This window comes from Peromyscus eremicus, chromosome 11 (assembly GCF_949786415.1).
Source record: "Peromyscus eremicus chromosome 11, PerEre_H2_v1, whole genome shotgun sequence".
NCBI classification, from domain to species: Eukaryota; Metazoa; Chordata; class Mammalia; order Rodentia; family Cricetidae; genus Peromyscus; species Peromyscus eremicus.
This window is the reverse complement of record NC_081427.1, coordinates 5,608,023-5,635,899: the sequence shown is the minus strand read 5'-3', so window position 1 is coordinate 5,635,899 and position 27,877 is coordinate 5,608,023. Positions and strand designations below refer to the sequence as shown.

At 41.5% G+C, this 27,877-nt stretch overlaps 1 protein-coding gene across 1 annotated transcript in view; it reads right to left on the bottom strand.

Moving 5' to 3' along the window:
* Positions 1–27,386, bottom strand: part of Adcy2 (adenylate cyclase 2) — a 109,194-nt gene extending 81,808 nt beyond the window's left edge. Inside the window, exons 1-8 of the mRNA XM_059276340.1 lie at positions 27,190–27,386; positions 25,596–25,754; positions 24,493–24,625; positions 23,090–23,266; positions 19,957–20,000; positions 16,516–16,596; positions 8,620–8,689; positions 5,655–5,752 (exon numbers count right to left, since the gene is read on the bottom strand). Of these exons, the coding sequence (XP_059132323.1) occupies positions 5,655–5,752; positions 8,620–8,689; positions 16,516–16,596; positions 19,957–20,000; positions 23,090–23,266; positions 24,493–24,625; positions 25,596–25,754; positions 27,190–27,371 (944 nt within the window). The 5' untranslated portion in view covers positions 27,372–27,386. The remainder of the gene's footprint in view (positions 1–5,654; positions 5,753–8,619; positions 8,690–16,515; positions 16,597–19,956; positions 20,001–23,089; positions 23,267–24,492; positions 24,626–25,595; positions 25,755–27,189) is intronic.
* Positions 27,387–27,877: the final 491 nt, after the last annotated feature.

Below are 27,877 nucleotides of genomic sequence, written 5' to 3'. Positions count from 1 at the left end.
ATTGCCACAGCCAAAGGAATCAAGTCTATTTCTACTGGGTATGAATGATAATACTTTCACATTCTTTTCTGTTATTTTCCTCTTTTGGGATAATGCTAAAAAAATGGCCTTTTGAAAAAGTATTAAAGAATTACTGAAAATAAATTTTTAAATGAATAAGGAAATTGACAGCGTCTATGTAGAAACAATCGTTCTGAGGTTGTAATTTTGCTATTAAATTTTCTTAAGTGAAGTATCATTGTTATTAGCTTAGCTTGGGATAATGAAGCACAAGATATCTAACTAAACATTATTAGAAAAACTTACCCTTGCTTCAACAATTTTCACGATGCCTGGTTTAATACAATCATTGAATTTGACAGATAATTTGAATAAAATAATTGAAACATGCAAAAGTGCTCTGTGTTTGAATATTATTTGGTTTTGAAAGAAGTGTGTATCTGCAGTAAAATTATACATACACAGTGCAGGAATAACAACCTGCAAAGAGGAGCCAATTGATCATGCAATTAAGTACTCAGTCCTGAAACCAGAGGAGGTTCGAAAATTTTGGCTAGGTAAAGAAGGTTCCAGAATCTCTTTCCAGAAAATGCTTTCCTCCACTGACCATTTCCAAGTAAAAACAAAATCCCTCTGTTAGTCATTCATTATATGCTCACTCACTCATTCCTAATCACTGCTTGCCTTTCTTGATTTAGAAAAAATTTATCAGGTAATAGATATAACTACCTTCATTTTTAATGTACCCCCTACCTATAATTATCAAAATATCACATCATGTGCCATCTATACATACAATGGTCACTTATTAATTAAAATTCAAAAATCACAAATACGCAGACATGCATGCACTGTGAGAGGGAACGCTGAAGAAGGTGCAACCTCGCTAGAAGATGACCAAGTCAGAAAACAAACACGGGTGTGTCAGCAAAGGTGAGATGTACGAATTTCAGTGAAAACGCTTCAAACAATGCAACAAATTATTTTTTTTTTCACACAAATTAGATAAGAAATAAAATTCTTAGCTCCAAGAATGGCATTAAACACTGAAGGGCACTGACGCTTGATAGACCCAAGGGAACCAGGGCTCGTGCCATCTGTATAGTCTGAGATTTCACATCTACCAGAGTAAGGGATGCATCCAGGAATTTGATTAATTGTGAGCTGGGGTTGAGCTACTTCAGTGAAGTCAGGGGCTATGAAGTACTGTACTACCAGAGAGCAGAAAGCAGGCCTGGAAATCTCGAGGGAAGAATACTATCTCTGGGGCCCTAAGTAGAAAAGGCATCATAGACATTCAAGATCCCCAATGTCATTCCATGCCATGGACATTGATGTAAATCTCCATGACTTACTAAGTACAGCCATCTCCATGTAGGGATGTAACCAAAGGAGGCACCTCGAACAAGTGAATCCCAGAGACACTTGGCACCAAAAACCACCTCATGATGATGTCTTTATAACAAAGAATGGATGGGATGACTGAGAGCCAGAGTCCTTGCAATGAAACCATGTCTAAATTAGAAATAGTGAAGGGAAACACCTCCATGAGATAGTCAACAGACCAAATGGCACAATCCATGTATTTATGAGCCATAAGTAACGGAATGAAACCAGCAATATTGTTGCAGCAGATGAAAGAAATGTTCAAAATCCATACACAAACTATAACTGTATATAGTAAAAGTCATACTTTCACAAGAACCCAGTAGATACACATTGGAATTATGAAAGATGGATATGGAATCTAAGTGAAACACAAACATTCACATCAGTGGAACCTGAAGGAAAAACCGTATAGCTTGCAGCTCAGATTGGAAACACAATGTACAGTCAGGAGTGCTGGGCTGGAAGGGAAGCGATGTGTATGGAGACAAAAGCGGGCGTCTCAGAAACTCAGCAAAGACAGGAGAGGCTACACTTGTCACTTAGGTGTACATGAACAGATGTACACCTATACTAAGACACCAGAAGAGATGAAAGCCCTTCAAGGACTCTGAGAAGGCAGACTTCCTACAAAGGCATGCAGTGAGATGACAGCAACAGGGAACAGGATGCATTCCTATGAACTGTATCTGCAGACATCCATGCTTCAGAACCAGTCAAGAATCACAGAATCAATTAATCCTTTAAAAGTTAGGAATATGGATCCAAATACAGTCAGCACAAGGTAAGATGGTAGAGATGAAAGCATTCTCAATCAAATACAATAAAAATATTAACTGAACAAAATCATGTTCATATGAAATAAGACTGAGCAAATTAGAAAGACGATTAAGGAAACACACCTAAATCCAAACAATACCCAGAGGAAGGACCACATCTGCACCATACAGGACACAGGTTTAGCATTTGAAAGGTCTGTGCTGGGAACACTGAGGTGCTTGTGATATTACTCTTTGTCCTTTTCTGTGTCTTTGAAACATTTCAAAGCAAATGCCATTTAAATAGAAAGAGACAGGGCTACTATGAAAGAGAAGCGAAGGAAGAAAGGCAATACAACAAGACTTTTGAGACAGGCATGGCCCCGAGCCTGGGCAGCAGGAGCCTTGCTCTGGGCTTGCATCTGCCAACACCAGTGGGGAAGGTGGCCTGTGTGGACTCCACAGGGCTCATGGTCAATGGTCAACCGATGTTTTCAGTATAAAAACAAGTATGTGATGAAGTTTGAGAGAATGGACTTTCCTTGGGTCCATCAAGATGTAGCAGAATACAAGAGACAAGAAAATCAAATCCAACACTGCAAGATGACAGGGTGTGATGTAATGTCATTTTTTTTCCTTTTTAATTTTTAAGAATTCTTATTTGCAATGCTTTTCTTAAAATTGAGAACTATGAAGTGTTTTTTCCCCCTCAGTCTTTGCATTCTTTAGGGATGTTTTTAAAATAGCCATTCGTGTTTCCAGCTCCTTCCAGAGAGTGACAGCCCCTGCATCACTTTCGATGTGGGTAATGTAGAGGCTCACATAATGGGCAGATGCAGGAAAATGAATGAACTTATGTCCTCAACAGTAGCAATGAGGCTCCAGCTCCCTGGGCGATCATGAGTCCACCAACATGCCCCTGCTCCCTGGCATTCTGAGGAGAGGGCGAACATTTCTCTCATGTACCAGCTGGTGCAGGCCTGGTACTAGAAAGGAATTTAATTTGTTGGCATATCTGAACGGAAGGCTGATCAGCTGACAGTGGGGAATTTCACTGACGATCTCTTTTCAAGCAGAGAAGGGTGCCTTTGGCTCGTGCCTGCCGATGCTAATTTGTGGGAAAAGAGGAAATCTGGCGGGAACCCCTCCAAAACTGGGGAGATAGCTGAGGAACTGTACACATAAATAATGCCTTGCCTTGCTATTTCTCCTATAAATGGCATTGTTTTGGCTCAGCGCCCAGGATAAAACCCTTTGCAGTATAGAGAGGAAGACAGCATTTGCTTCTAATTGTTTAGCATCTTCCTCTGAAAAAAGCCACCACTCAATCTAAGCAGTTCAGCTGCCCACAAATCCTCACTGCACGACACAGGATAAGTTGCAGCACACCGTTGAATACTGGTAGATTGAAGATAGCTTTTGGGCTCCTACAGAATAGGCAGTGACAAGAGGAAAACCTATTTCAGAAAATTTTCTCTATATCCATTTATTATAAGAACGATGAGTTTCTTAAAACTTCGTTTAAAATATAAAGAGAGTCATCTTCTCTGAAGACAGCCATGTTAAGAGTGTGTGTGAGGAAGGGTCCTTTAGGAATCAGGGTGGCGAAAGCTGTAGAGCAAAACTGGACAGGCAGCTTAGGCTAGAGACCCCACACACAGGAGGGAGATCTGGGTCCTGAGCAATGCCCCGCTTTGGCTACATGTGCGGACATGATCAGAACACTGGTCCAGACTCTGCTCCTGTCTGGTGGACAGTTTTGGAACTGGATCTCAGGTTTTCATGGTGGAGATGGACTGTATCTGGCCCTAGTTCCAACACGTCTCCTAAGTGATGCCAGGCTACCTCTTTGTAGGAAGTATTGTTACAGAGACCTTTTGCGGTGAGCTGTTGATGACCAATAGGAATAGCTATTTTTCCTTTCAAGAGCCTGGAATCTGTTCCTGTTCGTGGATGGAGACCTAACATTTTAAGCTACCCCAGACCACAAGTGTTAATCCAGCTGGGCCTGTCAATCACCTGACCATGTGAAAGAGAGGGGAGGACTAATATGCTTTTCCTCCTCAGAAACTTACCCCTCAGGACAGTCACTCGGTGAGCTCTGGGTTAAGCATGCCTGATTTTTATGAATTACTCAGAAAAATGTAACTTTTCCTTCTCTCCATCTCTTTTTTTTTAGATACTGGCCAAAGCCCAGGTACTTAAGGCATCCTCATTCTTCCCCTAAAGTCCCACCCCACCCCAACATTTCTATCTCCCAAGTTGCTTACAAATGGCATAGGTTTCTCTCTTCTTTTCCATCCTTTTCCTCCAGGAATTCTCCTGCTTTTTTTTCTTTCAAACTCAAATAAAACTGTCTTCAAGCTTTCTTCTGAGTCTGTTCTCAAATTATTTTATTAACGAGACTAATAACTCTGAGATGAGACACCAATGTCCCCAGTTACAATCGAATGTTTTCTGAGAGTAGGTGGAGCCTGAAGGAATCCAACCTAGAGTATGGGACAGATTCCCTGCTTGGCTCAGATTCTCCACCCTGTGTCTATGCCTCTCTTAAGACCAGCTGGACTCTGACCTATAACAGAGGGTAGATTTAAGACAAAAGGAGGGTGCATGACTCAGAGAATGTACAAATAATGGAGGAGTGGACATGCCCAGAGCAGATGTTGCCCTTTCATCCAATAATGGCACTGTGTGTGCACATACTTGCACATGTGCAGGTGTGCTCTTTCATGTCTGTGCTGTGAAGGCCAGAAGTCGACACCAGTAACCTTCCTCTATTGCTCGCTACATTATCATTTCGACACAGAGCTTCTCATTGAACTCGAAGCTTGTCATTTTAGCTAGAATAGCTACCCAGAAGATCTTAAGGTTCCTTTGTCTCTGATCCCTGCAACCAGGGCTGGGGTTGAAGATCCCAGGACCCACTTGTCTCTGAGCAACCCCAGTTAGTGCTTGGGGATGCAGGACTTGTTTCCAGAGTGAGCTTTTACTGTGGGTGTTTTGGGCTCCAAAGTCAGTTCCTTGTGATTGCCCAGAAAGCGCTTTCCCACCAAGCCATCTCTTCAGCCGCAACAATGGCATTAAAAACATTAGAAGTGGCACCGGTTAGTCTGGGGATTCGGCATCATGGTAGAGCACTCAACTCACATGCTTACTTATGGCTCTGGGTCTGGTCCCTGGTATTGCAAGAAATCAAAATACTTTGCAATCAAGCTCTTTGTAGATAAAAATATATTGGTCTAATTTTTTTCAGACTGGGCATCAGAGTAATACCCTGATCAAGGAATAAAGGTCAAATTTATTTATAAAAAATTATATAATGAAAGTCAGAATAGCCATATTGAAAATCTAGTATTATTATCATTAAGCCTTAGCCTCACCAGTGCTGTGATATGGTTAACGGCCCCTCTGTTTGTAAATCAGTATTCTTGCATATCCTTTAGATAAATGCAGACGCCCATGGAGAGCCGCCCCAGCTGAGAATCCCCAGGGGTAGGCTGGTGGACTTACTTTGGCAGTACAAGAATCTGCACAATGAAGATGCAGAGAAAGATGAGGCAGGCACAGGTCACGTAGTACTTGAACGCAGGCAGTGCAGTAGCTCGGTACTGAGGAGGAAAGGGACACAGTGAGAAACGGCGGATGGATGCTGCGGAGAAGAGCTACCCAGCTACCCAACTCTTCACTGGATCTGGAACAGGGTGATGCTTGTAAGTCACAGATTTCAGCAGAGACAAGCTATGGCTTCCACCTCAGGCAGAGTGACCTCCCTCGAGACGATCTGAGTGTCTTATGCAGGCTGTCATATATGAGTTAGAGCTGGGAACCTACTTACATGTAATAGAGTCAAGCCAGTAAAGGAAGGAAACACCCCAGAAGAAGCTAAGTGGAAGGGCTCAGTGGATCTCACCTGTGCCCCAGTTCCCCTACTCTGGCATTATTTGGGGAAAAGGAATGACTTTCCAAATAATAACACTTTACAACAGCACCAAGAAAATGACAGACAGATGCACTTTACTTCCTTATTTATCTCAATGCTACTTAGAGTGTTGGATGAAGATAGAAGACAAAAGGTGTGTAGGACTGGTTCTGAGGGTGGCCCAGTGGGTCTCCTTCCTCTTGTCCAGCACCATCAGTAGGGGTTCTGTCTACCATGCAGGACCACAGACTGACCACGCTGGCTGCCTCTCCAGGACTGCTCCTGGTTGACTTAGTCAGGAACACAAAGCCAGACACCACTGTATCAATGATGATGGTGGCGGGTGGTGGTGACAGCCTCTGTTTCTAATTGACAACTCTGAGTGCTTTAGGTCCTAAATGCACAACCCTGCTAACAGACCCACAGGGAGGCAGAAACTATTTCTGTCCCTGTTTCTGGTTGAAGGATCTGCAGACCGGAGTTCACATTAATATTGATGATTAATGTGCTAAGGGACTCACTTAATATGAAGCCCTAGGATCTGCAGCAGGAAGACGGAAGGCAGCCTTCTACGCTGATTTCCCAAACCAAGTTCATAACAAAATTAAGGGAGGCAAAGCTTTGTGAAACAGCACTGTAACTTCTTGCACATGCTCCCAGGTTCTATCATCTATATCGGCCTAGCCTGTTTCCCAAGTTAGGAAGAAACGATGCAGTTCTTGGGTTTCAGCCACTCAGGTTTTGGTGTTAAGAAGACGGCTCTCCCCTAGGTCTCTTGATGATTCTTTGTCCACATGTCTTGCTGTATTATCTCCCCTTTTACAAGGAGTGCAGGCTGTGGGTAGGTGGATGAACGAGTCCTTCAATCCCAGTATTCTCCTGACTTTGCCTGAGTGTTGGCATCTGCGGATACGTACACATGGGGAGTGTGTGTACAGTGGCTCAAAATCTGCATTCCTAATGATGATTACCTTCTCCTTAGGAGAATGTCTCTCCTACTGAATTTTGTGTCTTAATAGCCAGGACGATCTGCATGCTGATGAAGGCTCTGTATTAGCATAATTGCCGGAATGTGATTAGATCTCAGGCATTCCATTCCTTCCCTGTCTTTGAACTTCTCCAGGGCTTTGTGTTGAGATGGAACTGCTTTTTGGTATTAACCAAAGGCTTCCAGCAGGAAGGAATAGTGTGACAGCTGAAGAATAAACAGCCTTCAGTATCTGCATAGTGTGACAGTTTTAAGTAATAAACAGCCTTCAGTATCTGTTAGCATCACTCAGGGGTAAGAGTGTATTAAGTATTAATTTGGCAACAATCTGTAGACGAAGTATTTAACTGAGAAGGTGGCAACTGACCTTCTTGACCAGTTGTGTGTGCCTATAAAATCCAACTTTCATGGACTTTGGAAAGACTTTTAATGTTTGATGTTTTCATTCAGTTTCTATGAAACAACGAACTGAGCCTTTTGAGCGGAATTTTTCTAACAGTTGAACATGCTGCCAGTAACCTAAGCATTTTGCTCAAACTGAGCTTGTAATTACGTGGTTGGGTGATGGACACGACCTCTGACTCCTGTTCTTTCTCTGGATCAACACAAAACCAGAGGTGAGTGAGGTGCAGGTGGCCTGCATGCATCCTTCCTGGGTGATTTTTTTAACCTGTGCTTAACAAATCTGTAAAAATCAAACATCTGCTGCTTATTTGAGCCTAAACCAGTTCACTAAGAGTCATGGTGCCAAAGTATTTAGCTGCAGCAAAATTAAAAGTTCCAGTTTTCTAATATCCTTAACACAGAGGCTAGATGTAAACCCCTGACTTTTGTCAACATTAGAACAATTTGTGTAATGACATTGTCAGTTTATTAGGAACATTTTTTTTTCTTTTAAATCAGTGATTCTCAACCTGTGGGTCTCGATGCCTTTGGGGTCGAATGAGTCCATTTCACAGGGGTCACCTAAGACCATCAGAAAACACTGATGTTTATATTACGACTCATTACAGTGGCAAAATTACAGTTATGAAGTAGCAATGAAAATAATTTTATGGTTGGGGGTCAGCACAACATGAGGAAATGTTAAATTAAAGGGTCGCAGCATCAGGAAGGTTGAGAACCACTGTTTTAAAGGCTTTTCTGAGAAAATTTCACACTAAAACCAGTCAGACATTAGCTATTATCTCTTCCCATTCTTTCTGAATTTCAGCCATGCATCATTTACTACTAGGACTGCAGAAAATACCAGAGGGCCAAAAAAAAAAAAAAAAAAAAGAGTCTGGAAAAAAGAAATGTGCTGAAAGCGTGCCTGGGAGCAGCAGAGTTGGCCCAGGTATTCCCAGCCCATTTAGAGGCAGTGCAGATTGGGGGTTGCAGAAATCAGAATGCCCTGTGTATATGTCTGAAATCGTCAAAGAACAAATTCAATAAAAGTTTCAAACACAGATATTAATAAAGTATTTAACTGAAAACAATATTAAAAATATCCACCCAGTTTCATGAATGAAATCAAAACTACTATTTCAGAAAGAAAATCATATAATTTTAGGAGGAAAATGGCTTACTTCTTTTTCTATATTCTTGTTATAGAAAAGCAGGGAGATTCTTTGAATGTCTTCAGACTTGAGCCATTGCCTGGAAATGAGAAAGACAGACAATATCAAACATCTAACCAAGAATCTGAAAGTATTTACAAAAAACAAAAAAAAAAAACAAAAAAAACACCCAGTGTTGTTCTTTCTTGAATGTAAACCATGCTAAACTGAATATCTCTTTAGTATATAATGCCAACTTATTTGGTTTGCAAACTACAAATGGCTACAAATATAGCAGGATCTGTAAATGTAACATGCCTAGCCACACAATGCCCTTTTGGGAAGATCATATATTATAATTGTCATATTAAGTTGAAACTAAATTTAACCAAATTAAATAGCTAAAAAGAGAAGTCATTCCAAGGATACAACCATGTCCACGCTCTATCCACACTCACCCCAAAATCCTTTTATTATCATCTTTCCCATCTCAAGAGAGTAAAAACCATGTTGGAATGGAGTTTTCAAAAGAAATGCTAAAAATAAAGATTTATGTGCAAGCATTGCCGTGATCTGTTGACTTAAGAGTCCTTTGGGCATATTCCTAGGAATGGCATAATCAGGTCGTATGTAGACACAGGCGGTCCTGGAGCCCAATGGCTGCTGCCTCTGCTGGAGGACTCAGGGCCTAGAGAGGCCCCTTCTCCTTGGCTGTGGGAAGTGCTGTATGCAGCACTCAGTGCTCAGACTATGGCAAGCACCTTGAGCTGCTGCTTCTTCCACACTCAACAAAAATCCTTAAATGCTGTGGGATGGTCTGTATGTCAAGTGTGTTGCTGATTGGTCAGTAAATAAATCACTGATTGGCCATTGGCTAGGCAGGAAGTATAGGTGGGACAAGGAAAAGAATTCTGGGAAGTGGGAGGCTGAGTCAGGGGGACACTGCCAGCCGCCATCAGGACAAGGAAGATGTAAAGTACCGGTAAGCCACAAGCCAAGTGGCAATGTATAGATTAATGGAAATGGGCTAAATATAAGAGTAAGAGCTAGACAATGACAGGCCTGAGCTAATGGCCAAGCAGTTTAAATAATGTAAGAGTCTGTGTGTTTATTTTATAAGTGGGCTCTGGGACTGGCGGGACTTGGTGGCGGGAGCTGGAGAGAAATTCTCCAGCAACAAATGGCGCCCAACGGCTCGAGTTTCCACCTTAAACCTGAGAATATTTAATAACCAATTCTAAACAGAGCCAAAACCAGGTTCCTGCTTCATGTCTCATATGGGCGGCTAGATGCCGCAAAATGCGGGTTTGAACTACTGGCGGGTTCCTGGCGTGTGCATTTGACCTGCAGTATGGCGGGAATGAGACGTGTGCCAGCGGCACATTAGGCTGTATGGTAAATTTACTCTTTACTACTACATATTAAAAAAAAAAAAAAGAGGTTTCTGGGCTACACACTACTTTGATAAAAAGCATAGACCCACTATTTCTGAGAGTTACGGCTCCCAGAGCTGAAGTGCTGTGGGATGGTCTGTATGTCAAGTGTGTTGCTGATTGGTCAGTAAATAAATCACTGATTGGCCATTGGCTAGGCAGGAAGTATAGGTGGGACAAGGAAAAGAATTCTGGGAAGTGGGAGGCTGAGTCAGGGGGACACTGCCAGCCGCCATCAGGACAAGGAAGATGTAAAGTACCGGTAAGCCACAAGCCAAGTGGCAATGTATAGATTAATGGAAATGGGCTAAATATAAGAGTAAGAGCTAGACAATGACAGGCCTGAGCTAATGGCCAAGCAGTTTAAATAATGTAAGAGTCTGTGTGTTTATTTTATAAGTGGGCTCTGGGACTGGCGGGACTTGGTGGCGGGAGCTGGAGAGAAATTCTCCAGCAACACTTAAATGTCATTTCAAGAGTAAAAACCATGTCAGAAGAAAGTTTTCAAAAAGTTGCTGAAAATAAAGATTTATGTGCAAGCACTGCCATGATCTGTTGACTTAAGAGTCCCTTGGGTATATTCCTAGGAATGGCATAATCAGGTCATATATAGACATATCATATTTTTAGTTTTTTTCAGGGACCTCCATACTGATTTTCATAGTTACTGGACTCATTAAAGTAGCAATTTGTTTATGGGAATCAAGGAAGAGGGAGCTGAGGAAGGAAGAAAAAAGTGAGAATAAAGGAGGTAGAATACAGAATAAAGAATACAGGGGTAGAGGGAAATACGGTAAAAATATATTATATACAGGTATGACAATGTCTTAATGGAACCCCGTCCTATGTACAATGAATATACCCAACTAACAATTACTAAAAATACCAATATCAAGATCCATTGGTTGACCTAAACCTACAACATTACAAATTAAGCACATAAACCTGATATTGAAAAATAAATAAAAATTATATGGGTGTGTGCACCCTGTCACACCATCAATTTTCACAAATCTGTTTCATGTAGATACAGTGAGGGTAGTATAAGGAGAAAGCCTCTCACTGAGATACTTAGTGTAACCCCAGGCAACAGCAACACTGGGCACAGAGCACAGGAACGGAACCCAAGATGGCTGATAGGGCCATGCATTTGACAATAAAACAAGATAAGGGTGAGACAGAAGGACCCAATTTCTCACATTTGTGATTACAGAAATACAAGCCACAGTCCAAATCTGATCAAGAAAAGTACCTGGAAATACCAAGAAGAAATCATTACTGATAGGTTTGCCCCACTAGTCATTGAAGGAGGCACATGTCTACTTTCCTAAGCTTCCTTAAGTAAAACTTTCTCTACTTGAAAAATTTAATAGTCTCAAGTATGTGGAACTGTATATGTTTATATATTCATATGTTTATAACTATACATATTTACATTGACATCTAGATTTGGCTGTTTGGTATTTTTATTATCTCTATCTATCTGTCTATCTATCTATCTATCTATCTATCTATCTATCTATCATCTATCTATCTATCTATCTATCTATCTATCTATCTACCTACCTACCTACCTATCCATCTGTCTATCCTCATATTTAGGTATCTATGTACCTATCTATGTATCTGAGCACATGCATTAGGATCTTAGATAAATATGTTTTATATAAATTTCCAAAAATATTATATAACTATTTAACAATTACCAAATCACAAAAATTTCTTTTTAAAAATGATATTTATCTATTTGTTTATTATTTATTTATTTGGGGGGGCACATGTGCCCCACAGCACGTATATGGAGGGTAGAGGACAACTTGAGGGAGCTGGTTCTCACTTTCTATTGTGTGGGTCCCAGGGATCAAACTCAGGCCATCAGGCTTGGCAGCAAGCTCATGTATCCACTTAGCCATCTTACTGGATCCGAATTTCTTAATATAGCATATTTGCAATACACTGAATTAGGGAGATACAGGATAAAGATTTGTGAGAAATCCCAGAACAATAAGAAGTGAAATGGTCTGTTGGCCAAGCACTCAACAAGAGTCCAGATTAGGCCTCTGGGAGTGGGCCTGCATGTTTGACAATGGTTAATGACATAGCAGCCAGGAGATGAGCAAGGCTGAGGTGGAATTTCCTCCAGGGTCTTAAGATACTTTTGCTGTTCTAACTATCAGACTGTCACCAAGTCACCTTGACTGACTCAGAAGACAAGACTATCAACAGTCTGTTTCTAGCTGAGCTGCGGAGTCAATGGCGTATTCTGGGAGAACTACCATTAAAAGTGCAATTGTCAACCACCCTGCTTCACCGAAGGTCGAGCTACAGGCTTCAAAAACACCACCTCGTTGGTATTTCTTATTACTGCAGCTGATGTAGACTTTCCTCTCGTTTATGAGACTATTGCACAACTCAACTTGTGATTTTATTTTCACTTTTTAAGGTTCACTCTTATTTTATTAACACTTTTTTAGTTTCTGTAAGCAGTTTTTAAATTTTTAAATTAGAAATCAAGAGTTAATTTCTATTAAATATCCAGAAAATAAAAAGTAAAATAATAATGAAATTTTATTTTACTTATGATTTTTATTATGTTTTAATGGATTTTGTGTGCATGTGTGCACATGTGTGCTTAGGCATATACACGTCACTGCTGATGTATGGAAGTTAGAGAATAACTTGGGGGAATCAGTCCTTTCTGGTCCTGGGGATTGAACTTAGGTAGTCAGGCCTGGTGGCAAGCTCCTTTACCCATTGTTCTATCTTACTGGCCCCCAAATAAATTTTATTATACTCACTGTCACAACTGTATTTATCAGAACATGTATAGCACATGCAGTTAAATTACCCCAAATGTTTTCCCCCTTTATCAAAACAGCAGAATGTAATTTTAAAGATGCTTCCAGAAAATAGAAAATTGTAAATAAAATAAGAATGAACTTTAAAAACTGGAAATAAAATCAGTTTTCCCTTTTGTCATCAGGGTGTGGCCTCCATGTCTAAGTTTACAGCCTCTGTGTCCTGCAGGTGAACAGGAAGGCCCCAGGACCAGGACTCACCTGCCTAGCATTGCCTAAGCCCAGCATGGTACCCCACAAGCCAGGAGTCCCTGACGAAACAACTAATCCCAACAAATCCACATGCTCACTTCCCTTTCCCCACAGCAAGGCCTGTCTGACCTGTGGCTTGCCTGAAGCAGTACGCAGTGAGCAAATCTGACTTTGGTGTCTTCGGATTAAGAGACTACGTGGTTTCCACAGACTCAGTCTCTGTGAAGCCCCTGAAGGGCTCTGCATTCCCTCTAATGACTTGTAAGACATTCACATTTAATATTATGACCTGTCTGTTTGATATGCTAGACCTGCAGTATTCCCACCGAGGTTTGTTCACAGACCTGACTGTGCTAAGTGAACAGAAAAAATTTATGTGGGCTTAGAAGGTCAGATCCTTTTTTTGGAAATTGGAACTATAGAGCAAGAGAGGACAGGAATCAAAAGGATATTGAGGGAGGAAAAGAGTCAGGGGAAGAGAGAGTAGAAGGAGAGAAGAAGGGAGGAGAGAGGAGGACGGGGCAGACAGTAGTAACGGAGAGAACAGGAAATGTATATGTGGTATCCATGGTCTCCCGATGTTTCCCATCTGATGTAACGTATGGCAGAAAGAAACCGCAGCTACGCCCAGCCTACGCTGTCCATGCTTCCCTGTTAATTTATGGTGGTTTTGCTTCTGTGATTTATCTTTCTAGGTCTAGGAAAAATAAAAGAGATTACAAGTAAGAGCCTGTGTGAAGAAGGCAGAAGCAGCTCCTCCATCCTCACTTAGAATATTGTGCACTGGAAGGCAAGTTCTGAAACAACCGAAGCCATGAGGCAGAGAGGCAGCCACTCTATTGTGTATTAAATGTTCGTGTCTTCCTCCATTCCATATGTTGAGGCCCTGACCTCTAACACAGCTGGACTAGGATGTGGGGGCCTCTTGGGTATTGTTAAGGTTAATGAGGTCATAGGAACGGGGCTGGACTTGATAGGACTGGCCATCTCAGATCAGACAGAAGCGATTGACCCTGAGCTCTGGGCACATACCCAGGAAAGAAAGGTTGGTGTGGGAGCCTGTTGCTCTGATGCTGAACTGAATACATGCCAATCTGCAGAGAAATCACTGTTTTATATAAAGGACAAGAAACACTAATTGGTAATCTAGTCCCAATAGCATCCTTAGGTGGAAACCAAAAGATCATTATACCAAAACCAACAGGAGTTAATGGTTAGGGCACAACAACACATAATCAAAGCCAACCCAACCCAAAGGCCAAAGAGCTTCCCTTTAAACAGTTCCCTTTTCTGTTTCAAGAACAGCACGGAGTTCTTCTCTATTTCAGTTGGGAAACTTACGACAGAAGCAGTTAAGACATCAGGAAGCATTCCTTAGGCAAAAATCTGCATGGGAACCTGCCATTTTTAAGTGCATGTGTTTGAATTATAATGACGCAAAGAAAATCAACAGTTCAAAGTTAACCTTAACAATGAAGCAAGGCCACCGTAGCACTGTCTAACCACTCTTTGGGAGGACAGAAGCAGCTTGGAATGTTGGGGTCCTACCTGAGCACACACTGAGGCTGGGTTAGAGCTTGGAATTTTAGTGTTACTATTGTTATTATTACTGGTGTTAAACTCTGTCAATGGACACTTGGTCCTCTTTCTTCTAATGTGTGTTATTCTCGGGTGAACAGAGCGTCCCCTGCTGTGGGATGTATGGCAAATGTGTTGCTAATTAATCAATAAAACACTGATTGGCTGTTGGCTAGGCAGGAAGTATAGGCGGGGCAAGGAGGAGAATAAAGCTGGGAAGTGGAAGGCTGAGTCAGAGAGACACTGCCAGCCACCACGATGAGAAACAGCTTGTGAAGATGCTGGTAAGCCACGAGCCATGTGGCAAGGTATAGATTAAAGGAAATGGATTAATTTAAGCTATAAGAACAGTTAGCAAGAAGCCTGCCACGGCCATACAGTTTGAAAGCAACATAAGTCTCTGTGTTTACTTGGTCGGGTCTGAGAGGCTGTGGGACTGGCAGGTGAAAGAGATTTGGCCTGACTGTGGGCAAGACAGGAAAACTCAAGCTACAATCCCCTGTTGTTCTCTCTAGTTGGATGACTTTCCATGTTCCTCGGTTTTGGCTGCTGGTAGCTTGCAGGTCATGGTTTGCTTCTTTATGGAATGCTGAAGTGTCCACTGGAGCAGAAGTCAAGCCAGAGTGAGGCTTCCCAGGCTCTGCTCATGAGCCCCGAGAGTGCAGGCTGATGGAAGGCCTTGCCCCCTTGGACACAGGAAGGAGCTCCGACAGGTGGTAACAACTATACCCTGCATATCTTTCTTGCAGCTCACCTGATCAAGTTGCCTCACTGTACAGACAAGGTAGCCTGACACCCATGCTGCACGCACAACACACACCTGGGGCTCTTTCATAAACACTGTGCATATTCTGAATATCTGTACGGGACAATTTAGAACAAACATGCATTTTGCAAAGATAGACAACTGAGGTCTTGCAACTTTACATGATGCTATATTAATTGAAGGTGAAAGTCATTTTACTTGTCAAAAAATCAACTTTGATGTAGTAAGTGAAGTAGATTACTTTAAAGACGGAAAATTTTCTGTAAACATTTTCTCGTGTAGACCTGCTGTTGCTCATTATAATTGAATATTTAAAAAGCACTGATTGTCTAAGCATGCTGGATATTCCACCTGCTTTTGGCTTGCTATTAGATCTTCTGAGACATAGGTGAGGTCCTCTATGGCACAGCTGAGTCCTATTATACAGGTGAGTCCCTCCCATGACACAGGTAAGTCTTCTATGACATAGATGAGTCTCTCTACAGCACAGTTAAGTCCTCTCTAACTCAAGTGAGGTCCTCTGTGACACAGGGAATAGTCTCTGTAACACAGATGAGGTCCTATGTCATAGCTGACTTTATATGACAGCCAAGTCCTCCTATGGCACAGGTGAGTTCCTTTATGACAGAGATGAGTTTCATGACAAATCTAAGTTTCTCCATGCTTATTAATTTTAAACTATGTATCAACAAACAACCTGGGCCAACAAATATGGGCCATGGATTTGAGAGAGTGAGCAAAGGGATACATGGGAACAATTGGAGGGAAGAAAGGGAATCACGTAATTTAAAAAATAAAAGCAAAGCACATGACCTGTCACAAAATTTTTCTCTGTATAACTACTTGCCATACTGTTTGTTACTAAGTGGCCAGGTGGCTGTTTTCTAGGCAAAACTTATTTGTTTTTTAACTGCATGACAGAAATCCTACTAACAGGAGCTACTACGAAGGGCACTGGGAAGAAATTGATGAATGGTCTGAGACACTTGGGTTCGCCATGGTAAGGATGGCAGCGCTGGCTAGGAGACACTTGGAAAATGCTACACTGAATTAACACATTAGACTTTGATATAAGCTGATTGAGGATAAAAACACTCACTTTTGTGCATTGATCCCGTCAATTGCCTGGATCATCCTTTCATTCAATTCTTCTTCAAATCTCTTTTTCTGTGACTTAGTCCTATATGAAAAAGGAAACATTATGAGTGAGAATGTTAGTGGGAAGATAAACATTAGGCTGGTTCTCATGGTAACAAAGCATATACTACACTATGGACTGAAGAAGTTGACCATAAAGCTTACTGTAGTAAATACATTGGCTTACTATTCTGTAAAACTCACTGGACTTTCAAATCACCACTGAGAGTACCTGGTGTTAGATTTGAAAGAACCTTTCTTCCCTAAGTGATGTACCAACTCTGGAATTGCAGCCCCGGTCTGATGCATTTTATGATTAAATCACACTGGCTGTAGAAATAACCCTAGAGAAATTTGATTATGTTAGTCATTCCTATATTTGATGTATTTCTCGACCAGTTTCCAAGAATTTGCAAAGCTACAGTCTTTGTTTAGACATTTTCTAAACAAAGATGTTTGTATTCCCACAGTCTATATTTTGACTTTGTGTCTCTGTCATTCTCTATATAATATTCTCTATATCATTTCTATATAATATATTTAGTATAATTGTTAGGCTTAAATGTAAGTATTCTGAGGTTGGCAAAAGTCACACTCATAGACAGCCTGCTTCTGTTTGTAGACTTACAGATTACCATACTTGGTCTTGCGGAAGGTGATCTTCAGCCATCATGAGGCAGTTCTTAAGTGAACTATGCTAAATAAAGTTCCTTCCCCCCGCCAAAGATGGATAATTCACATGAGAATGGCATAAAGGAGACAGTGAGGTTGGCATCTATTTTAAAAGTTAAATATCTACTGGAAAGATTAAAGGCACAGGTTGGCCCTTGCTAGCCAGTCTAAACGAGGCCATGCCTGTCTTCACACACAGGAACATAGATGGTTCAATACTAAATGGGTATATTTAATCTGGAATAACACTGGCACTCTCCTGAGGTCCTATTTGCCTATACACACAGATAAGATCACTAACAAACATATCAGGTCACACTTATCATTTATCTGTAATTAAATCTCAAAGAACTGTCAGTGAGACACAGTGATGTTTGTATTCCCACAGTCTATATTTTGACTTTGTGTCTCTGTCATTCTCTAAAAGGTCAAGGGCAGATTTCATTCTAAAACAAAAATGACATGAAGTGAGCCAACTGTACACATCAAGCCAAATCAATTATGAGGTTTAAGTACACTAAATTCAAATCCATTTGAAGAAGGCACATTGGTTTGGGGCCCATTTTGTTTGGGTTTGGTACTGGGAACTCACAGTGCCTTATGCAGGATCATCCTGTGCTCTACCATCAAGTCTCACCTCCATCCCCTTCACATATTTTTTTTTTAAATAAAGACCTTTAGCAATCATCTGGTGTGGACATGCACCCTCATTTACAGACTCCAAGTGATGTATTTAGACCCTTATTTAAAATTTTCAGTTCCATGATGAGGCTGGAGTTTCTGGACTTCAGTGGTTTTCTTTTTCACAGTCTGGCCAAGTCTAAGGAAATGCACAGTTAACTCAGGGCTCACAGGCAAATATACTTATTTCCTGAGAGGTCAAGCTAAGGTATTAGCTCCATTAATCTGCTCAGTGTTAGTGAATACTGCCCATGCAGGGCTCACCATTTTAAATGTAACGTGAAGTAGCCACAAGGTACATGTTATGATGAGTCTTAGAATCGACTAGCTCCATGATGATTCTGATGTAGACACAGATTTCTCATTTGTGTGACCTCCACTGTGAAGAGGATAAGGCACCTATACACCATGTTGTTCCAATCACCAAGACATCTTGATTGACTAGGTCCCTTTGATTCGCACCGCTGATTTCTCTGACCTTCCACTAGCCCCTGAATCTGAGCTCAGTTTCCCCACTGCTCAGTGCTCCAATCCTGCTTTCCAATGTGTCAACACTCATCTAGATTGCTTTCTTCCTCAGATCTGTCCAACCCTACATCCTGTGCAAGTCCACTTAAAGAGGCATAGAAGATGTCATGAGAAATCAGTGTCCTGGTCAGACAAATACCTCAGAAAAGTTTGTAAGGTTCCAGGTCACAGAGCCCAGAAGTGTGGGAGGAAGCCCACTGAGCCCTACTCAAAAGCTGTGTTCTCTGCACATGCTTAGAGGCCACTAAATTCACCTCCCTGCCCGGTGCTGGGTTCCTATGAAGCATTTCCCACTGTATCTTGTCCATTGAAACTGAGCTGCAAGGTGATGAATACAGATAGCAGAAGTTCCTGAGGGGAGCTGTTTACACATGTGTGAGCATCCTACCAGCCTCAGGCAGGTGATGCCTTCTCAAGGTATCTTAGAGATAAAGAGATATTTTATGATCTTCTTAAGATTACTTGAAGTTCTCTTTAATATGGTATCCATCATGGGAAAATAACATGTTTAAAAAAAATCCCAAGAGCCTTATCATTTTCATAACATAAGGATGAAAGTATTACATTTCAATGCTAAAATTTCAAATTAGCAAAATACAAATTAGAGTTAATTGCAACAGTCATATGGAAGGGTTCTGGGAAAACAAACAGGCTCGACAGGTGTGTTTACTTTTCACTTGGATACGATGAGTATTCTACAAGGGAATATGTTGGATCTTATATTTTTCTTCCATTTCTGTAAACCTCAAAGGCAGCTTTGTAGGGAACGGAAAGTTGCCTTAACTTTTGTGCTAACACCTTACATTAATTATTCCAATATTACAGTAAAATGAAAGGTAGAGGGGGTGGGGTTAAAATTGTAGTGGGGCCCAGAGCGATAGCTCCATGGTTAACAACACCTGTTACCACTGCAGAGGACCTAGGTTCAGTTCCCAGCACTCATGTGATAGTTTCCAACCATCTGAACCTCCAGCCCCAGGGACTCAGTCACCCTCTTTTGGCCTCTGTGGACACTACATGAATGTGGTGCACATAAATACATGCACAAAAACACTCAAACACATAAAATTAAACAAAAAGGACAGCACAGCAATATGATTTTATTGTGGACAGTGGCAGGGCACATGAGGAAATTCTTGAAAAGATTTTCCATTTTGAGGAGGGTGGGCAGTTTGGGTCAACTTTGGGATTCAAAACAAACATAGATTCTAAGTAGCAATTGAAAAAATATAAAACAATTCAGGTTTTTAAAAACTCTATCTCTAATCGGAAGAGTGATTTCAAGAAAACATTTAATGCGCAAAGAGTTGAGCAGGTGGTGTTTTCCTTTTCTCTCTCTCAAGCCTATTAACAAGACACTAATATTCTTATTTTTAGAAGCTGGGAGTAATTTGATAGGGCTCTTCATGGTAGCTGCTCTTTTGGAAGACACTTTTAATGGCTCTAACTGATGATAATTACTCTCAGAAATAAATAACAAGCAATATGCCTGTAGAAATTAATAGTTAACGACAAGCCATACCTTAAGGTGCGATTTTGAAAATTATGTTGACCCATTGGCACATCCTGCAATTAAAAAAAAGAAACTCAATTAGTGTCAAAAACATCTTTCAGGAAGAACGTGGCAATGATTCTGAGATGGCACATATTTCTTCTTTTATCATGGTGAATATTGTTTAAATAACTAAGTGATAACCCATCATGGTGAATATAGTTTAAATAACTAGGTGATAACCCATCTGAAGAAAAAGGTCTTATCATTAACACTTAAAATGTTGGTATAATTCATAAACATAGGACATGGGGATCCTGGGAGTAACAGCACAGTTTGTTTGTTTTTTTAAGTTTACAATCTTGAAATGTTCAGATCTGGCTTTAAATGGTGGCCTCCAGAAGTCCTCAATGGAGTTGTCAGAGACTCGCAGTCATCTGGAAATCAACCGTGGTGTCACACACACATTAGATGGTCTTTAAAAAATATAAGGAACTGCAAACGTGTGTGGTCCATCCAAGGGCTGACCACTAATGCAGGCTGTAAGAAATGGCATCACTGGTTAAATGTGTGGACTCAAGAGACAACGGTCAGAAAGAAGAAATGTCACATGATCAATGGAAGTTCCAGAAGGAGTGAAAGGGAGACACAGGTCAGGGCTGACAGGTAGATATCTCACTTCACAATAACAGCAAGAGTTTCAAAAAAGAAAGAAAGAAAGACAGACTGACCAACCACAGGGACACATTTGTACACTTGTAGTGGAATTAAAAGTAAAAGCTAGAACAGTAAATTCAAAGAAACTTCTGCTTCATGCTTTTTGTGACTGGGAATATTGATTTTAATTGGCAACTGGACACTAGAGTTCTAGGATGCCTTTTCTAAGTGTCCTGAGTGTTGGAAGACTCAGGATACCTCAGGCCTCCCATAACGGATCCCTCTCTCCTGATGATTTCACCCTGCTCCTCAGCCCCACCGCCAACTACAACCACAGCCTCATGGTGGTACCTCCAGTTTCAACCTCCCCCATAAGTTTCAGGCTTGCAAAACCACCCATGTTCTTCCTTGTTGGAGTTAGATACGTGGAAGACAAGTCAATTTGATGGTGGTTACTAGAAAGGTCTTGGTTTTGCCGTTTTAAGTAACCCACTTCCTTTGCATTGGTCAGCTCAGTTAATCATCATTTGTCCAGCTGTGGGACCTGCTGGTGGTGTGGATCCATTTCACCATCAAGTCTCATTTGCTCCACTTTCCAAGGAGACCATTAATGTGCTTCTCACAGTGTCTGCTGCTGCATTCTTAGCAGGAGAGGTCATTGCTCTCCCTTGGAAACTCTGCAGTCATGCTCCATCACTCCAAAGCATACATTTGTCACATTCCTCCTTTGTGGCATGAATCTTAACAGGTCTTATTAAATCAAACCTGGAGCCAGGTATTGGGGTGAATGCTGGAAGATCAGAGAAGCAGAACACAAACCACAGCCAACCTCGCCTCACCAATTCCTCAGCTGATCCTGTTTCCTCAGATTGGAAGCCTCTGAGTCCTTATCCAAATGGATCTCAGCTGAACTGCTTCTTGAAAGCCTAAAAGCTTAACCAGCTCTAGTTCCTGGTCCTCACACCTTATATACCTTCCTGCTTTCTGCCATCACTTCCATGCCTGGCTGTTTCTAGTGTGGCTTTAAACTCACAGAGATCCAGGTGGATCTCTGCCTCTGGAATGCTAGGATTAAAGGTATGTGCTACCATTGCCTAACCTCTATTGAGATTATCCTATATATAATGTTATGGCTGTCCTATTCTCTGACCCCCAGATAAGTTTATTGGGGTACACAATATATCAACCATACTCCCTAGTTTGAGATACCCCAAAAGTTTCATATGAACTCTTAACCCTATCACCTCACCTTAGACACCTTCCTTTTGCTGGTTGTTGATGACTTCCCAGACACTCCCACCTCCCCTCTGCCCCCACCAGACTCCACACTCACTCCTCTGAGGGACTCGACCTTGCTCTCCCGACGGCTCCTTTCAGTTTGTTTTGCTCTTCCCCTGAGACTTTCCACCCAGAGCAGACACCATTCACTTCCTGATACACTTAAATGTACCTTCCTCACGGGGCTTATTGTACTTGAAGTAACCTAATTCATTGTCTTACTCCACTGTGGTCTCCCACTGCCCATTAGAACGTTAACTCCAGGCACCTGCCCCACCACTGACCTCTGATGATGGATCACTCACATCTTCTCTTGGTTTACATCAATTTTTAAGTTAAGTATGTGAAGACTATTAATGAAAAAAGAGTCTATGAATTTGAAAGAGAACAAGGAGGGATACAGGGGAGGGTTTGGAGGGCAGAAAGCGAAGGGGGAAATGATTTAATTATAGGATAATCTCAAAAATAACGTAAATTATTCAAAAAACTGTGGAGAAGTTGTAAAAGCAGATACAGTTAATCCACAGCCTCCACCCACTGGACTTAAGGATTTGTTGCCAGACTCTGAGGCAGGGGGAGGAGGGAAGAGGAACTTGACTTTCACCTGACAGGCTGCCATGCTCATTCTCAGCCAGTGAGAATCACAGAACATCACATCACATCTCAACTGCACCCTGATTCACTCACTGCATTACACGCGAAGCTGGACTGAGTCTCAAGACGGAAGTCTACTGTTGGGATTATGTCAATCATCGAACCGTGTTACTCTTTCTACTCTAGATCGATTTTCTGTATTCTTTCCTGCATCTTATTGCACCAGTCCCCATTGTTAGGACCTTTGGTGTTTCTGGCTGGAACCAGAACAGGGACCCACAGTGATGGGGCAGGCACTGCTGTTACAGAGCCAGCGCATCTGGGTTTTGAATAGTCTTGGTAATGCCCATGAGCAGAATATCTGCCTTCATGTCTACTCCCATTAATATGCTCATGGTATTCTACTTTGTAAGATAAAAAAGAACTTGGTTAAATAGTTTTGTCACAGTCAGTAGGGTAAATATGTTGGGTTATGGAGTTGAAGAGCAGAGTGCCTCTGTGTTAGATTCCATGGCCCCATGGACTCAGGTAACCACCACTGTGGACAAGCATTCTGGCTGGAGATTCACAGTCTTTTGCTACTGGAGGAGCTCCCAGCCCTCCCACCATGCCCATGGCTCTGAGGCAGGCATACCGTGGTGCTAATCTTCCCGTTCTCTGTGGTCATGCTGTCCCTGTGGTGCAGATGTGCAAAGGGCTTGGCTGCTCCCCAGGACTCCAAGTACCGTGTCATGCGGACAGATGCCCTCATCTTGGCCCCATCTAGAGTGTGGCGAGGTCTGAAGAGGTGCTGGGGACTCCGTCGCTCTCCCTTTGGAGGAGAAACAGCATCAAAACTGGTACACTCCAACCTCCCTGCTCCCTCCCCTGGTCCTGCTCCAGCCTCATTTGGCCCAGTCAATTGCTTTTTCTTTAGACAGTAAAACTCACCTGCAATAGAAACTTAGTAGAAGTGTTAGATATATTAATGGATGATAACGCACAAAATGAACCCTTCAGAGGAACTAGGGATCTGCTCTAGTTTGATTGGATGGTCTTATAACTAGGTTTGGCTGTGTTGATCATACGAGGTGTTTTGGTGCTCTTGGCCTGAATACATGTTCTTGCCCACATCTTCCTGTCACTTATTCACTGCTTGCCACTCATGATACTCATCAGACATTTGCCTCCAGATCAACAGTGAAGCTAATTATAAGTGTGTCCTTAAAAGGTGAAACCCAGGCTACAGGGAAGCAATTGTAGACAAATGTTCATGGATTTGATCTTGATTTTGTGAACTTGGTTGGCATGGCTCAGAAGCTCATATTCCTGCTTTCTGTACCATTTACCAGCTGTGCCACTTGGAGACCGTTAGACAACTGCCCAGCGCTTCAGGGTCTTATGATGATAATACCCATTCGGCAGGAATTTGAGAGAAGTGAGCAGCGTTAAAAGCTCTGAGTCCCTCGATCTCATCTTAGAGGCAGTGTGGACACAAGAAGAGACAGTGTCCTCCTGTCTGCCTATTTCCAGGGTGATGGCTCTCTTGGTACACAAGGGGAGCAGGTCTATAGGTATCTAAGTTTTCACACAAATGGATTATGAGATTTACTTGTTAATCATGAACATTTCTCTCTCTTTTTCCATTCACTTATCTTATTATATCTCACTAGATTTTTATGTTTTGATGGCTTCAATAAAAATCTCTATTTCTTCTCAACTCACAGGTTTCAAAGCTATGCAGACTGAAAGCTTTTCATAGGCAGCATTATGCAACAAAACACACTAACACAACAGACAATAATCCTAACCAGTGTCCTTCATCCATCCCCTCAGCATACAGACAGCTAATACATTTCAACTATTTTCTGAATAAATATTTGAATTCATCATTACAAAATGTCTTCTATAATCAAGCCATTGCATTTAAAGTGGTTTTAAGAGTGAAAATTTAGCCATTTCTTAGCTAAAAGCATTACCTGCAACAATACTTCCACTACCTGCTTCCCAATCACAGAAATAATGAGCTCATTATCTACACTGTACAGTGGTACTGACCTTGGGGTTGATTACAAAGTAGGTTTTCACCAAGTGCTGTTTTAAATACGGGTCTCTTACTTCACCATCTCCTTCCTCCACTTTATAAGCCCCGTTCAAGTGCTCCAGAGTGACTGAAGAAATGTGAACACGTCTGAAATTGAATTTTAAACATGTAAAGGGATAAATATAAAGAAAAGTGTTCTATTAGTTTGTGGTTTGGGGAATAATTTCTCTTCTAGGTGAAGGAAAACCAGTGTGTCCTCGGAGATATTGACTTCAATGGAAGTTCATATTGTACTGGCCATTACTTTGCAGAATGGCATGTAGAGGTCACCAGTGACTAACACTTGCAGATTCTTTGTGCTCACAGAAACCTGTACAGTAGGTGTGGTGAACCTCATCAGAAAACATTGGATTATACCAAATGTTCATGTGAGAGTATCTGTTAACATCTGCACCCAGGATGTGCTAGCAGAAGTGCTCAGCTGTATGAGAGCACGGACTTCCTCCGCCATGCTTGCTCTTGTGCTTCTTAGCATCACGGCCCTCACATTTGATAGTCACATGACCGACATCCAACCACAGTGGATTCTATGGCTGCTCATGATACTGCTTGTAGATACGTGGATTCTATGGCTGCTTGTGGTCCTTAGTCTCATCCTACTTGTAGATACACCACTTCTAGAGTGATGCTATTCCTGTGCTAAATCATGCAACGGCAATTCAGGTCAATATTCGTCAATTTGCAAACAAATAAAGGTTTAGAATTCACTATGTGATATCCATAATGTTTGACAACAGCCTAAACGACTTGTAGAATTGGGGCTTGAGCCTGTGTGTGTGTGTATGTGTGTGTGTGTGTGTGTGTGTGTGTGTGTGTGTGTGTGTGTGTGTGTTGCTAGGGAATAAATCTAGAGTTTTTTACATTCTAAGTACACACTCTAACTCTAACCTGAGAGCAAGGCCAAATGATTTTCGTAAGAGGCCACTTGACATAGGAATCATGAGACCAGCACAGGCAAGAGTAGCCATCTAAAGCTCAGCAATCCAGGATCATCTTGTTGGCCTGCATGTCTAATTGAGCCACCAGCTCAAAGAGAAAAACTCAAGGTTTGTCTTACCCAGGGACTCCTCCAGCTTCCATGTGGTTGGCTAAAGTGACGTCATGAGACCACACATCATATTGCCACTTCTGGAGACCAATCACCCCACACAGGACATTCCCAGAATGCACTCCTACACGCATGTTGATGTCAACCCCTGTAGCATCCCTCACTTTCCTAAAGAGAAGAAAAATGTTCATATTTCAGTAGTACCCTTTTATTCATTTAGTGCATGGCCAATCTCACTGCATTTTATTATCCAAAACCTCTCAGACTTTGGGCAATGCCACCAGGGACCCTCCCATGGCAGAGGACCATTTGTTGTTTTGGAGCAAGAGGAAGGGTATGATCTCCCAACCACTCTAGAAGTAGACCCAAAGCTCCAGGATTTGCTTGGAGTTGTCAGTGGTGACAAAGCATTTTGGGCCACTGTCTTCATATTTCCCACTGGCATGTATCAAGAACTGACCCATTGTATGTGACTTTCTGCTATGTGTTCAACCCCAAATGTCTGAACATTACTGTCTTGCAGTATCAGACCCCATTTCAAATACCATTTTCAATTTTAGTGCTTCTTATGTCCCTGATAAACGATAGCAAACGAACAATATAACTTATTGGGATGCTTAATAACTTCAGCACAGATACGGATCTTTAAAATGTAATCATAAGGTTAAATCTTATCAATTGAACACATTCTTTAATTAAAAAGGAAAATAATTTTAAAGGCTTTAATAATATATTATGAAAAGGAATGTAATTAAAAATTGTCTCTAATATTTCATGACTATTGATAACCATTAACAGAGGCCAATGAAGAATTTCTCTGAAGTGGAGATAGAAATGTTGGGCAATGCTTACTTATTTATAACTTAAGATGTTATTACAAAAGGAGTGTCCAGGAAGATGATCCTAGCACTTGGGGAGAATTCCTCAAGGGGAAACGAGGAAGAAAACACAGATTGACAGCATCACATTGCGAAGAACAGATGATTGTCATCGTACATCCCAGTAAAGAAAACCATTAGCATGTCACAATGGCCTGGGGTGTGGCATAATGATGGCATTGGAGCATGCTAAAATTGCCCCCAAATGGCTACTGATGTAAAAAGTAAGTGGCTTCCCCCAAAGGGTATCCCTTCACTAGACTTCCTGACTCATCTTATGCTTCAATAATGGGAATACAAACGCTGTCCCTTCAGGTGAGAAAGAGAGAGAGAACAAAGAATTCCCAGAATGGAGGAGAGATGCCCAGTCTGTCACCCATTATTTGGGGTGTAAGAAAGAAAACTACTTTTATCAGCTCAGGAATCATTCCAGAGATCAACAAGTAAAACAAAATGTGGGACCAGTAAGTGAAGTTTGTTTGAATCAGCTTTGAAACAAACTTTATTAACTCAGTATCTCTGAAATCAGTGGTTGATAACAATGACCCTAAACACAAGTGTCTTTCTCTGGACTGAGGAACTCTCATGCCAGTAGATCTATTTCCTCATATTTATCCTTAAGTGTACAGTTAGTGCCAGAACACAGAAAATAGAAAGAGCTGCAGTGAGAAATACAACTCAAAATTGTTCTGCCCTAAAACAGTATTTCTGAGTGATACACTTACTTTATGGCTTCACACATATCCAATCCCATTTTCACACAGTTCTTGGCGTGGTTAGGGAGAGATATAGGGAGTCCGGAAACACAGTAATAGCAGTCTCCTAAAATTTTAATTCTCATGCATTCATTCTCCTGGAAGAAGAATTCAGAAGACCTCATTTGCATGCAGCTCTTACAGTGATTCATATTTGCTCAACAGCATCCATTGCCGGATCTGCTGACTCAGCTCCCATGGACAGGGCATATGGAGAGAGGGAATAAGAGCATGGATTTCCTTCATTGCCCACCAAGAGCAAGCCAACCCTCTCCACAAGCCCATTTCCAAAGCAGGAAGAATTATGAGAAGGGGAAGACACGGGGCACACAGAAAACGTTCTGGAACAGTTTCCCCCTAAAAGCAGAGGGGGATTGTTCTCGGTAGAAATAAATGAACATTCTATGTAGATTGGAATCATTCAGACCAGAATGGGATAGTTAGACTTAATACGAGTCAGAATCTTATGCCATTCTTTACTACACTTGGGGTTTTCTCATTTATCTTTAACCTGCAGAAGACTCCTACCTACAGACACACATTGTCTGATAAATGTTTTCACATGCCAATAAGCTACCAGGTAACACGGCTAAACCATTTAGAATCCAGTTGTGATATTAGGATAAATTTTTTTCTAATACAAAGTTTGATCAACTTA